Below are 13,865 nucleotides of genomic sequence, written 5' to 3'. Positions count from 1 at the left end.
TTGGAATAACAGCATTCTTGCTGAAAAATTGACACACTTTCCCTTCTGGTGTGTGTTGGCATACAGCGTTCCTCTCTCTGCGAGACTAACTGATACCATCTGTGAGCGTTCTGGGCCCTCGCTCTCAGCCTGCGTTTGAATCTGCCCCTCTTTGCAAAGGTGCAGGCAGCCAGCGCTGCCCCTCGCTAAGGGCCAAACGCGGTGCCCGACCTCCCTTTCTCCCCCAGCCTTTTAACCCCTGCCGCCCCGCTCTGCCTCTGAAGGCGAAAACAGGGCGGGGAGACATGGTCCGCCCACTGCCTGTGATAGGCTGCTTGGAATAGCAACAGCCTGTGTCACCGAAAAGGGCAAAGCCTTCGGAAATAGAAACAAAGTTGGTCACAAATCACATTGGCTTTGCCCGAAGTTTTTTTTCACCTTCTTGAGCATGCGACCATGGGGCGAGTGACCACTGCCGTCGCGGGGGGCAGCCGCGGTGGTGCGGTGCGGAGGGAAGGGCTGTAGCTTCTGCCATGGGACCTGTTGAAAACACCGAGGGCCCCAGTCTGCTGCACCCGAAGGAGAGCCCGGCCGAGACGGATGGCTGCGACCGAGCCAGCGGCGGCCGGCATCCTCCCGGGGCCAGAGGTAAAGTGAGACAGATGGCTGAACTCGCATCTCCCGTGTGTGTGCGTGTGTGTGTGTGTGTGTGTGTGTGTGTGTGTGTACACATGGGAGCGTGCTGGGTGCGCGGAGCGAAGGGGACAGAATCTGGTGGAAGGAGTGACAAGGAGGTATAATGTGACAATTGACGTTCCACGAAGTGCTGAGCTGGGTCCCACCGATGGTGCGGACAACGTAAGGCGTAAATGTTTTTTCGTTTTGGGACGGTTGACCAGGTAGTCACATGTCAACACACATGCACCCACACACGGGCATACACACGTTTTCTCATTTGTTGTCACAAATGGACATCTGTAACAAGTGGACATTTTTAAATCAGCACTTTAAGTAGGCTCCATGAAGTTATTAGTTACATAATCGATGAACACAACTTTGTTTTTAAAGTCCCAGCATCTGTTTGTAATGAATTAGAGCTTTATTCTATTCGGAGCCTAACACCGCTGCCGCCTTGCTCCTGCTTTCTTTAAACCCAGCCTTTTGAACTGAGGTTTAATATGTTTTCTTCTGGAGGTGAAATTGGCAGAAGTTTTAATTCATTTCAGTTATCTTTCCTACGCCAAAGATAACACTTTTCTTCACTTCCACATGTACAACTCCCACACACACATTGCATACTTGTAGCTGCCTCTTCCTATTCATTCAGTTTGTTCTCAAAAGAATAGACAAATGTATTTGAAATGAAGCCAAACACAAATAATTCTCCCCTTCCTATTGCTTTCCTCAGCTCTGCTCCCCCTAACCATGCAATACACCCCCAGGCCATATATTGAGATTTCATGAATAATCCCAAACACCAAATGATACAAAAAGCATTCACCTTGGAATGACTCTACATACTTACTTTTGCATTGTGGGTTTGTCTGCTCTTGGAGCTCAATCCAAGACCTCTCGCACGGAGGCACAGAGTGGCATCTCCTGGGGTCTGAGAAGCGGTCCTTCTTCCTTGTCCTGCTCCTTGCTCAGCCTTCTCTTGATTTCCCACTTCTAGTAAAATATGAATAATATTTGAGGTCATCTTTCAATGGCCCAGTCCTCTCTTAAGCAAGGCTTTCTCTAAGTGTATTCTCTGGCTGGAGTCTAAGGGCAGGCCAGGGAAACTTGTATTTGGGGGTAAAGAGAAAGAGTTACAAAGTTCTCTCTGAACTTCTGCAAGATTGAGCTGAAGGGCAAGTTGAGGCTGGGACATCAACAAAAAGGTGATAATGATGCCACACAGAAGATGAAAAGAAACTTTTGCCTGGAGAGACCTCCACTGTAACTATTTAAAATTGACTATTTAATTTTGATATGGCTTTGAAAGCACAGTGGACTCTGAATAGGTGAAATAAGGTAAGATGTAGGTATATTTGCAAAGGTTGAATACATGCACAAAATGTAATTTAAAGTGCAACTGTTTATTTTTGAAAAGAAATGAAAAATGAATAAATACTATAAATTATCTTTTATTATGTGGAAGAGGAAGCCTAAATGTTTCCCTAAAAGTTGAAATTAATACAGCTTTGATTTGTGCTGCATATGGTTTATATTTAGATAACTCCAAACCTCTTCTTATTACTTTTGTAATTTCTTTCTAAGTTGTAAACATCTCCTGGTACCCAAAGGCAATTATACACACATACAGATATAATGAATGCGTAGTACAGGCTCGCTCTGTGGTTTTGACAAGTTACTTAACCTTGGCTATTGGGATTATATTTTAGTTTGTTTGATGAAGATGTTGAGGCTTAATGAAATAATATTCGGCAAATATTCCTTTCGACTTCTTTATATTTTTAAACTTCCACGGTTTCATTCAGAGTATTTAAAATATGCTTACTAATGATCATACTATTCCTGCATTTGAAGGTAGTCAGTTTTTCTCTGAGTTATACAGTCCAGGACGAGATACTGAAAAGTGAAACACAACAGAAGTCCTAAGCTCTGTGACTGCACCCCTTAATGCTATGACACACAATGAAAAGTGTTGGCAGTTCTTCCTTGACCAACCCCTCTTAAGCTGGAAAGAATGCTTTATTTCAATGACTAGAAGCTAATGAACTAAAATTCATTTTCAAACATCTATGGCACAAAGTGGGTACATGTTTAGTCAATTTTTCAGTGTTCGTAGACACGTTATAATTGACACTATAGGGCAGGGTTGAGCTCAGTCTGAAATCCTAGTGCTTAGAGCCAACAACAGATATAGGCGAAGTCAGAGACATGGCCTTCTGCAGCATCCCACCCGAGCAGGACATGAGGCCAGAAGATGTGTGGTTGGCCCAAGTACACGCAGTGGCTGGTGCAAAGCTGACTCCGGCCACCTCTGGCCTAGGCCTAATGCCTCTTCCTCCACCTCAGACACTGGGTCTTCTAATTTCATGATTTAAACACCAGGCGAGGGTGAAGGTTTCCTTAAGCCCCTCTTTACCCTCCTCTCCCGCCCCTCCCCCAGCACTGCTTTTTCTTCTGGGATCTACCCTAAAGGTCAAAGCCAAGAGCGATATTCACTGCGTGGGTGCAGTTCTCAGCACTGCAGGTCCAGTGCTGACACACCAAAGCCTAGATCCCTAGAACTGGACTCACTGATCCAGCAGGAAGGGCTGTACTTCATGCTAAGACCCTTCTAAATCCCAGATGCCACAGGCTGAGATTTAATAAATGCACACTTGGCCAGTGGTTGGCAAACTGCGGCCCCTTGAGTGTGGCTCTTCCACAAAATACCACGTGTGGGCACGCACATACAGTGCGATTGAAACTTCGTGGCCGCACTCAAGGGGCCAAAGAGCCGCATGTGGCTCTCGAGCCGCGGTTTGCCGACCACGGCACTTGGCTAATCAGATAAATACTCTAAGACAGTGGTTCTCAACCTTGGCTGCACATTAGAATCACCTGGGAATCTTTTTAAAATCCTGATTTCTGTGTCTCATCCTCCGGAAATTCTGTTTCTTTGTTACTAATGTTGTGGCCCCACCCCATAACAAAGAAACAGAATTTCCGGAGGATGAGGCCCAGAAATCAGGATTTTAAAAAGATTCCCAGGTGATTCTAATGTGCAGCCAAGGTTGAGAACCACTGCTCTAAGGCATTTTCAAATATGTTTAAAACTGTGAACTTTTTACGAATGGAAGCTGAGTAGTGGTCAGTACATTAGATAGGTAACCATGGCCCGCCTCATGGAAAGAGGGAGGTGGGGAAAGGAAGGCCCTGTGTCCTGGCTTCCTCCCTGCCCCCTCCCCTTTCTGGTAGCCCTGAGCAGGCAGGCTCCTGGCTGGGGGTCACACTGAGCAAACCGCAGGTCATCACTACTCTGGTTAGGCAGGCCCCATTTCTTTGGTTGGGGCATTGTACTGTGCCCCTACTGAGTATTGGGCTCCCAGATTTAGCTTAACTGGCCTCTTGAATTCAGTCAGGCCCAGCTTTCTTAGGCTTCCTTGGGCAGCCCCAGGGAAAGCCTACTTGTAAGAAAGACTGAGGAGACTGGGGAACAAACTTATCCCCAGGGAAGAGAGAGTCAGGCCAACCAGCTTGACCTAATAACAAGGCTTTAGGTGTGAGAGAAGCAATACTATCAATAGACCAGTCACTTTGGGAACCCAGGTCGGGGCCACTCCTAATTTTCCAGGCTTTCCATAAATTAAAAAGTGAAGTGGCAAAACCCATGACAAAAATTATGATGTTTTTCATGGTGCAAAATATAGATCTTATAACATAGAAACCCACACCTGAAACCTATATGATCATGCCAGCCAATGTCACCGAATTAAGTTTAATTTAAAAATCTCTCAGTGAAAAAAAAAAAAGGCAAAAAGTAGAAGTTTCTTAATCAATAAAGAGCATCTACCAAAAAAAAAGATTGTATTTTAAAAACCTATATTTAACAAATAAATGTCTGATCACAATAACAACAAATTGTTGTGTGTAGCTAGACATTCCCAAGGACGTGACAGGGTTTATGGACATGTGAATTTATGAGGACTTACAGACTCTTGTGTGGAAACACCACCAGATTTACAGATAACCATCTCCCCTTCCATTTCAGTCACTTATCTTTCTGTCACTGTACATTTAACCTCACTTGGAAATCACATCAAAGCTCTAAGCTTGAGGCTTTTGATGACTGCAAGGTCTGGGCACCTGGCTTCTCCAAGATCTAGGAAGGGAGAAGCCCTAAACAAACATGGTGAGAGCTGTTTCAGGCTCACCCAGATCTTTCCTCCCCCCCCCCCCCCCCTTTTTTTTGAGAATGAGTGGCATTGATTTGCACGGAATTAAATACCTGAGTTTCTGAGGTCCCCTCTCCCTCTGTCCAGCCAGCGAAGAAGTCTAGCTGTGTCCTTAGCAGAGCTGGGTTAAAGCCCTTGCCCACCATTTCTGTTCCATGTTTGCACACTCCAGTCCAGCACCAGGCTAGCTTAGCTTGTGTTCCCAGCTGTAGTCCACCAGTCCATTGGGCATGGGGTCCCCTTGGCCTATGGCTTCTGGGATGAACTGCCGCTGCCCCCTGCTGCCCTGGTTGCAAGCCTCCTTAGTGTTTAGAAGATGCATGCTTGTGGGGGAAGAAGTGAGGAGGGGGAAGAACACAGGTGTGCTCTCAGGAGGGAGAGTGCGCTGGCTCACCCAGATCTTAAAGAGCTGCTGTTCCCCTTTAAGATCATGTCACCAGGAAGGGCAGAGAGGTTGCCACTTGGCACAGACCACCTCTTGGCTGTCACAGCAGCAGCAGCAGACACACACATAAGAGGGAACCTGTGGTGGCAGGTCCTGGAAAACCCGGACAAAGGCAGGCCCAGGAGCCGCCAAGCAGTGCCGCTGCCCTGGATTGACTGAAATGAGCTGGCAGACACCAGTGTGCACTGCTTTTACAGTGAGTGTCTCCTCTGATAGGTCAGTGCCCTGTGCCAGCTGTTGATTATTTTAAACCTTACGCTCCTATCAGTAAGATTGCCTGCAGGAGCTGAGGCCTAGAGATCCCAGGAACATGCCCGTTGGTCGCTGATAGGACCTTAATGGGAGCATATTTTTTGTGAATACTCAAGGTCTAGATCTTATAGAAACTGGTAAGAACAGAATTCAAAGTACAATGACTCCACCCTGGAGCTGCCTGAGGAAATTTCCATTTACAGGTAGATATCAAAGGTAAATCAGCTGTTATAAAAATGCAATTTTTAATTGCTGTAGCTGTGCAGGTTTATATTTTTTGTTCAAGAATAGTTAGCTCTTAGATCTGGTTTTGTAGATAGCATTTTCTCAACAAGAAGAACCCAAGTGCTATTTAGCCTCAGGGATGAAAGAGTTCTGAGCGCTCCAGACCTCCATTAGAGTGCAATTAACTTGGGCTTCTCGGAGCCCAAGCAGCTATTTACTTAGATTTTATGAGCAAGAACTGGTTCTATAAGATTCTTAAATTGAGAGGAGTCTGAGCTCCCAATTTCAGTGTTGTTGCTCATAAACAGAATCCCCAAGAGGATGAGTTATTGGATAAAATAAGGGACTGAAAGCCATGTAAAAGGACACCAAGTCATGGTGGTGAGAAAGGAAACGTCGGAAGGGGCTTGTTCGCAAGGAATTATTTGACCTGTGGGGGCAGAAAAATAAATTTGCCTCTTACCTTTCTAAGTTCTGGCTGGACTAATAAATTAACAGGAAACAGATGAATTGACCACACTTATTACATATGTACATACAGGGGCCCCAAAAGAATATGAGACGGGAAGACAGATGAGGCAGTTAAGGCTTATATGCCATCTTCCACTAAGGAGGGAGAGGGATCTTGTGGTTTGGGACATCATAGGGCAGGAAGGTCATTCATATGCAGATGAAGAGCAAATGTTTGGTAAATAAATGTTTGCTAGGCCACATTTAACAGTGGGACACAGAGAAGACTCTGATCAAAAGGGGCCTTGCTAGGTTCCTCTCCATCACACCTAGTTCATATTAAATGGTATTGGCTATGTGGTAGCTCTCTTCCTGGGTCAGGTCCTCTCTCTAAATCTTACTAGGCAGTTAGAAGAAGGTCAATGATCCCCCCCCCCCCCACCCCCACCCCGGAGTCTTTCTTTTCTAAAAAATAACCAGCCTAAAACAATCAATATTCCAAAAGGCATACTTTGGGGGTACCAAACCCTTTTACCCCTCAGACCAAAGACCACATAAGAATTATTTCCTGTCCTATCTTCCCTCAAAAAGTATCCAATAATAGCTAACAGCACAAAACCTGAATCCCTCTCCCACCCCTAATGCTTCCCAGCTGAAACTTTGACTCAAATATATTTTCTTTACAGTAAATCATATATTCATGTGTGTTTTTTTTCTACTTTATTTTGGCTCAATGGTATCATTTTCCTTCTTATGTCACAGCACACTCATTTATGCATGTGCTAACTGGCTATGTCTCAGCGATATACTAATTTTTTTATACAATTTAAGTAGAAGTAATAAGACTAAGGTAACTTATCATGTTATTCTAATTTTAGGAGGTTTCATTCTTTTTCAACAATGACTCACTTTATACTGTTCTGCCAAAATATCAGGGAGAAAAATGCAATCTTTTTTATGTAGCTTATAGGAATGTGTTTTTCCTTAAGTAAATCAAATGTAATTTACCTGTAAACTGTTACATTTTGTTGCCCTTGGAAACACTTGTTTCTTAGAAACACGTCTGACTCAGGTCTGCCTGGCATTGCTAGGCTCTGGGAGTATTAACTAGGTCTGTATTATTTTATCCAAAATGTTGTGCTCCTGCACACACCTGTTGCCACACTTTGTGGAAGTTGAAGTCAGGAGCTATGAGCAATGCTAACTTAGTAACCTGCCTGCAGTGCTACCTCACCTCAGGTGTGCCAGGCTTTATAAGAATAGGGTGAAAGTTGCAATTAGAATTAATTTGTACAGTGAGAGAGCATCCCCAAGCTGAAAAAAAATGTTGTATTTCCATTGGGAAACAAAACTGCAGAAACCCCAAGACAAAATCACAGGTAAAATGTCCCATGTTATAGGCCCACCTATGCAGGTACTGCCAAAAACAAAGGAAGTCGAGAATTTATAAAAAGGCATAATTGTTATGCTGGATACAAGTATCATTTTACTTTCTTTGCTATCAGTAAGAGAGACTATTTCAAAGTTTTATTTCCTTGTTATAGATTTTGCCCCATCGTTTAGATTACACAAATCTTTGTTAGAGATTGTGAGCCAAGAACTTCCATTAATATTTTCACTTCTTATCTTTACAATAATCCAATGAGATAATATTGCCCCCATTTCACAGGTAAGGAAACTGAGACAGAGAGAGCAACAGCCATGCACCGGGTACTCTTCTATCTCATTTATTCTCATAACAACTTTATAAAGTAGGTAATAGTATTACCTTTATTTTAGGAATGAGGACACAGAGGAACAGAAAAGTTAAGAGACACATCAAAGACTAGCTGGAAACTAATCAGGCGCTCTGATTCCAGACTGTTCCTTCACCATTAAGCCCAGGTGACTCCTAGAGAGAAGCAAAGTGACTTGCTCCAGGTAGCACCGAAATCTGAACCTCAGTACCGTAAATCCAAGCTAGGGTTTTTCTCACTTGACCAACCACCCAGCACTGATGTCTTTACCTCCTGCTCTGTTCTGTGACCTGACCAGGTACACTCATTTCAGAACTTTATTGCGTTCTAGTTTAGCTAGTTTCCTAATTTTACATGTAACGTGTCTTTTTCTATCAGATTACAAGTTCCCAGATAAAATATGTATTCTTGGATCTATCAGAGCTCCGAGTTCGGACTTAACCCTAAATAAAATGCAAGCATGGAGGTAAATATAAAATAGGGCAGTAGCCTGGCTGGCATGGCTCAGTGGTTGAGTGTCGACCTGTGAACCAGGAAGGTCACAGTTTGATTCCTGCTCAACGCACATGCCCAGGTTGTGGGCTTGATCCACAGTGTGGGGTGTGCAGGAGGCAGCCGATCAATAATTCTCCCTCATCATTGATGTTTCTATCTCTCTCTCCCTCTCCCTTCCTCTCTGAATTCAATAAAAATATATTTAAAAAATAAAATAAAATGGGGCAGTAAAATGTTAGATTTTCAGACTCTCACTGTGTATCCCTCGTTGAAAGAATTTTCACCAACTAGAGAAAGAGATGTTTCATAGCCCCTTAGAGACACTTCTTTAGAGGGAAGTTTTGGTCCACAATGCAATTCTTCTCTCCTGTCTTGTCATTATTATTTCTCTTTCTATATCTCTTCAGGGATTACAATTTCTAAGATTCCAGAAACTTTGGGCTAGATGGGAAAGACAGTGTTCGTTGCATTTTGGGACGTGAAATCAGTGTAAGAAGGGGCAAAGCCTAGAGGAGCCACTGGAATGTGCATTCTAGAAGTTGTAGTTTTTCATGTGCTATTTTTGACAAGCAGAGGACCTACAGTCTGCTTTAAATAATGCAGGAATAATGTCCCCTATTCACAGTCAGGGGACCCTCCAAAAAATTTTTTTCTGAGTCCAATGGAGTCACACCAGAAAAATAACGTCCAAATGTCAGAAATTTGGCTAGTAACTGTGCACAGCAATTGCTCCTCCAGGTCTAAGAGAAGCTTACAGCTGCAACTGGGCAGCTAGAATAAGGTCAGATACTGCCAGCCTAACAGCTGTTGAAACTACCTTCTGGTTTTCTACCTTTCCTACCTGGGAGCTAAAAGAGTCAGATACTCACTTCTTGGTCTCTCTTGCAGCTAAGTTTGACCACAGATCCCACTGATTCTGGTTAATGAGATTCTGGGCACTTCTCACAGGGGGTTTTTTCCCCCTTTATTGGGGTGACTTTGTAGGGGAAGAAAAAATGTTTTCCTCAATCCTTTTAGGGTCCCACACTGGATCTGAAGATTAAACTGACAAAGACAGATTAATGGGAGAAAAGCAACCAAGTTTCTTTAATACAAGTTTTATGAGATATGGGAGTCTTCACAAGGAAATGGAGACCCATGAAAATTGTTGAACCTGAGTATTTTTATGCCAGGTTTGGTGTAGAAATATGAGAGGTGAGGGAGTATGAGATACGTGTAGTAAACTGGGAGAAATTTAACAAGACCAGTTTGTTTGGATTCCTCTTGGCTTCTTTTTGGAGATAAGATCATTCCTGTCTCTAGTATAGGGAGGGCACTTCTCACAGGGTTTTTTTCCCCTTTATTGTTAAGATATTACAAATGTGTCCTTATCCCCCCAATGTCCCCTCATCCTCCCAATCCTGCCCTCACCCTCACCCCCTGTTGTCCACATCCATCGCTTATGCTTATCTGCATGCATACAAGTCCTTTGGTTGATCTCTCCCCCTCACCCCCACCCTCCCCTACCTTCCCTCTGAGTTTTGAGCATCTGATCGATGCTTCTCTGTCTCTACATCTGTTTTTGTTCATCAGTTTATGTTGTTCATTATAATCCACAAATGAGTGAGAGCCAGTGATATTTATCTTTCTCTGACTGACTTATTTCACTTAGCACAATGCTCTCCAGCTCCATCCATGCTGTTGCAAATGGTAGGAGTTCCTTCCTTTTTACAGTTGCATAGTATTCCATTGTGTAGATGTGTCAAAGTTTTTTAATCCATTCATTTGCTGATGGGCACTTAGGCTGATTCCAAATCTTAGCCATTGTAAATTGTGCTGCTACGAACATAGGGGTGCATATATCCTTTCTGCTTGGTGTTTCTGGTTTCTTGGGATATATTCCTAGAAGTGGGATCACTGGGTCAAATGGGAGTTCCATTTTTAGTTTTTTGAGGAAACTCCATACTGTTCTCCACAGTGGCTGCACCAGTCTGCATTCCTACCAGCAGTGAACGAGGGTTCCTTTTTCTCCGCATCCTCGCCAGCATTTGTCATTTGTAGATTTGTTGATGATAACCATTCTGAAAGGTGTGAGATGGTACCTTTTATGACCTGCTTCAGGGGGAAGAGTCAGGGGAAGGCCAGAGGGACCCTCCTGCTTCTTAAACTCCTTCAGCTGAAAATATGCAATATGCCAAGATACCATATTTTGGAGCACTGTGTCCTGAACTTCATCATCTTCCACGTGCTTCTGGAAATTTCCTTTCCTGGTAAAAGGAAAGAAGTCTTGTCCTAAGCCTTCTTCCATTGTCTCTTGCCTTTGATTCTGGTTGTGAGTGAATCTTATGCGTGAGGCTGTGGCAGCCACCTTGGACCTATGATGACAAGTCTGGACAAAAGCCAACCCTCTGAGGAGGCGGGAACAGCAGGATGGATAGAATTCTTGAAGACACCAAACTCAATTTGGTCTTCTCTCTAATAACACAACAGGTGCCACGATGTTTTAAGCCTTTGCTTGTCAGGCTTGTGATTTCTTGAAGATATCACCACTGATTTGTGGGGACTGAGTACAGAGAATGCAGCAGATATGGTTTTTGGCAAGCATGTTTTAAATACAAAGGCAATGCATGCATTCTAAGATTTCTTTTTATGAGAAACAAGTTTTGTAAAGTATCTGATTTGTCTTCTATAGTTTTTTTTTAAAAAATCAACTTTGAAAAAAGAGATTTAAGTCAACATCTAATGAATGGTAAGAGTAAACGGAGGTGAAGCTGGAGCTAGCTGAGAACCAACATGCAAACAAGCCTATAGAGACGCGGAAAGAGTGTGAGGAGGCTAAAAGCCCAAGAGAAGAATTGTTATCTGAAATCTGTGATGTGGAGGATAAATATGAGAAGTTATTCTAGATGCACATAAAAAGGACAAGGAGATAGAGATAAGAGAAGAAATGAATATATATATATATATGTATATATATATATATATTACGCTAAAAGAATGATTCTTAAATAATCTGGGAGAAAAATACCCCAAAATATTAGAAGAAATCTTTTTTTACTAGAAGGACTCAACTAGTTGCACAAAACCATAGAAGAAACAAGCACTTTATCCTCATTGAAGTTCCACACTGAAGGAGGGAAAAAAGGAAGGAAAAAAAGCAAAGTTCCCATCTTTTTGTCTGAGAAAGGTCAAACAATAGTAGGCACAGAGAGAGGCCAAAGTTTTGTGGTCTGAGTTTCATTGTATGGTAATGAAAGCATTGCCATGCAGGGGAAGAGGTAATACTGGTTAAATGGAGGCTCATACCCAATATTTACTGCCACACTCGGTCCAGGGATAAGAGGCCGCCTCTGGGACCTTTGTCAGCTGTGGGAAACACCACAGCTCATCTCTCCATGGCACGTGCCCTCTGGGAGAGAGTGAGGGAACTTTCTGGTTAAGCCAGAGCTGCTCCTTTGCTCCTCCTTCCTCATCCAACACCTCTACTGAGCTCTTGCATCAGGAACAGTGGGCCCCCATGATACAGACATGTCTGCTCTCAGGGAACTCCCACTGTAAGGCAGGAAACAGAGGTAACTGAGTATAACCAGAGGTGCTGGAAGGCCCCGCACGCAAAGGCCAGAGAGAGCAGAGAGATTAATGCTAAGCAAAGAGAGGGAGTCTGGGAAGGTTTTGGAGAGGAAGGGATGTTTCAGGTGGATCTTCCAAGATAAATAGGGTTTCTCTAGACCAGTGGTTCTCAACCTTCCTAATGCCGCGACCCTATAATACAGTTCCTTATGTTGTGGTGACCCCCAATTTCATTGTTACAAATTGAACATAATTAAAGCATAGTGATTAATCACAAAAAACAAAATGTAATTATATATGTGTTTTCCGATGGTCTTAGGCGACCCCTGTGAAAGGGTCGTTCGACCCCCAAAGGGGTTGCGACCCACAGGTTGAGAACTGCTGCTCTAGACTCTGAAGTAAGGGGAAGGCCATGCTGGGAGGGGGAACAGCATGAAGAGAAGCACCAGTCTGCAAAGGTACAGAGCATCTCCCAGAACAGTGTGTGGTCTGCGTGGGCTGGACAACTGATACCTGGAGACGGCAGGGAGACGGCAGGGAGACTGCACACCTGCTCCACTGCTAAGTGCTGAGTCCGGGCTGAGGCACTGGGCTGACATTCAATAAAATGCAAATACACGAGTGACAATGAAACACTTCATGGTCTGTGCAATGCTTTTCATGTTAGCAGGTTAATAATAACAGTGCTGAAAGCTTTAGAGAAATGCTAACAGTGTGCTGTTTAAATACTAGGCATTTATGTAAACATTAAGTTCTAGAATAGATGCTAACCATTATGTAATACTAGGTATTAACCTTAGTCTGCTGACAAAACTGCGTGGGGGAGACCAAGGGCCAGTATTTACTTATTCCCTCAAGAAACATTTATTGATTAGTCACCTTGTGCCAAAGACTCGAGGTGGGAATACAGATGTAAGTAAAGCAGAGTTGTTGGCTTCAGGAAACTTTCAGTCTAATAGGGGAGGACAGACAGGTAAATAAATGAATGCCTTAAAAAGTGACAGGTGCCCTAAAAACACACATTCCGTGCACAGTGGAAGCACAGAAGGGCTGGGGCCGGAGCAGCAGAATAAGGCAGAGCAAGGTGGTTGTCACGGGAGGTGGCACTGAGGTGACTCTTGAAAGATGGGTTGGTATTCAGGGAGAAGGAACAGAGAAAGGGGAGACCACAGATACAAGGAAATTTGTCCTCAGGGGTCACAAGGCTGCCATGTCTTTTAAATTTGTGAAGCATTCACAGTTGGTCAAGCTATATAATTACCTGGCTACCTCCTCCCCCCCCCCCCCCACCCCTACCCCCCCCAAAAAAAAACATGGGTGCGGATGCTTTTCATGCTGCAGGATTGGGTCAGCCAGCAAGTGTTTATTGTGTGTGTATTATGGACATATGCTGTACTAGGCACATGGGGAGAAGGGGAAAAGAAAGCAGGCAGAAACTCAAATATTGTGAAAAAGTTGAGTGTTTCCCAGTTCATTGTGGTTTCATCTGCGTCCTGGTGAGCTGGGCAGACAATGCAGCCTTTGTTGTAGTGGTGGCTGCAGTCTCCGGGCTTGTGGGGCTGCCTGTCCTTTGTGCAAAGCCTCCTGGCCGTGATCTCATTTGTGATAGGACCAGTTTCACTTCATTACCTGATTAAAGAACCCAATCCTCACTGCATCATGAGACGGCTGGTCTCTGGCGAGGCAGCAACACAGGCGGTAGGCATGACCCAGAGCCTGTGGGGACTTGTGTGATGTCCACAAAGGCTGAGCATTCCTTATGGCACTTGGGAGACCACAGGGGGGTCAAGGAAGGGCCCCTGTAAAGCTAGGCCATGAGCAAAATGGCTGGGAAAGCCAACCTTCCTC

At 44.0% G+C, this 13,865-nt stretch overlaps 1 protein-coding gene across 1 annotated transcript in view; it reads left to right on the top strand.

Annotated features, from left to right (window-relative positions):
• The first annotated feature begins 367 nt into the window (after window positions 1–367).
• SLC2A12 (solute carrier family 2 member 12) overlaps window positions 368–13,865 on the top strand; it is a 46,544-nt gene continuing 33,046 nt past the window's right edge. Inside the window, 1 exon segment of the mRNA XM_070417723.1 lies at window positions 368–627. Coding sequence (XP_070273824.1) covers window positions 513–627 — 115 coding nt within the window. The 5' untranslated portion in view covers window positions 368–512.

The sequence above is a fragment of the Myotis yumanensis genome, unplaced genomic scaffold, assembly GCF_028538775.1.
Source record: "Myotis yumanensis isolate MYYU_CA2020_CCGP unplaced genomic scaffold, mMyoYum1.0.hap1 SCAF_6, whole genome shotgun sequence".
Lineage (NCBI taxonomy): Eukaryota > Metazoa > Chordata > Mammalia > Chiroptera > Vespertilionidae > Myotis > Myotis yumanensis.
This window is presented reverse-complemented; position numbering and strand designations above follow the sequence as displayed.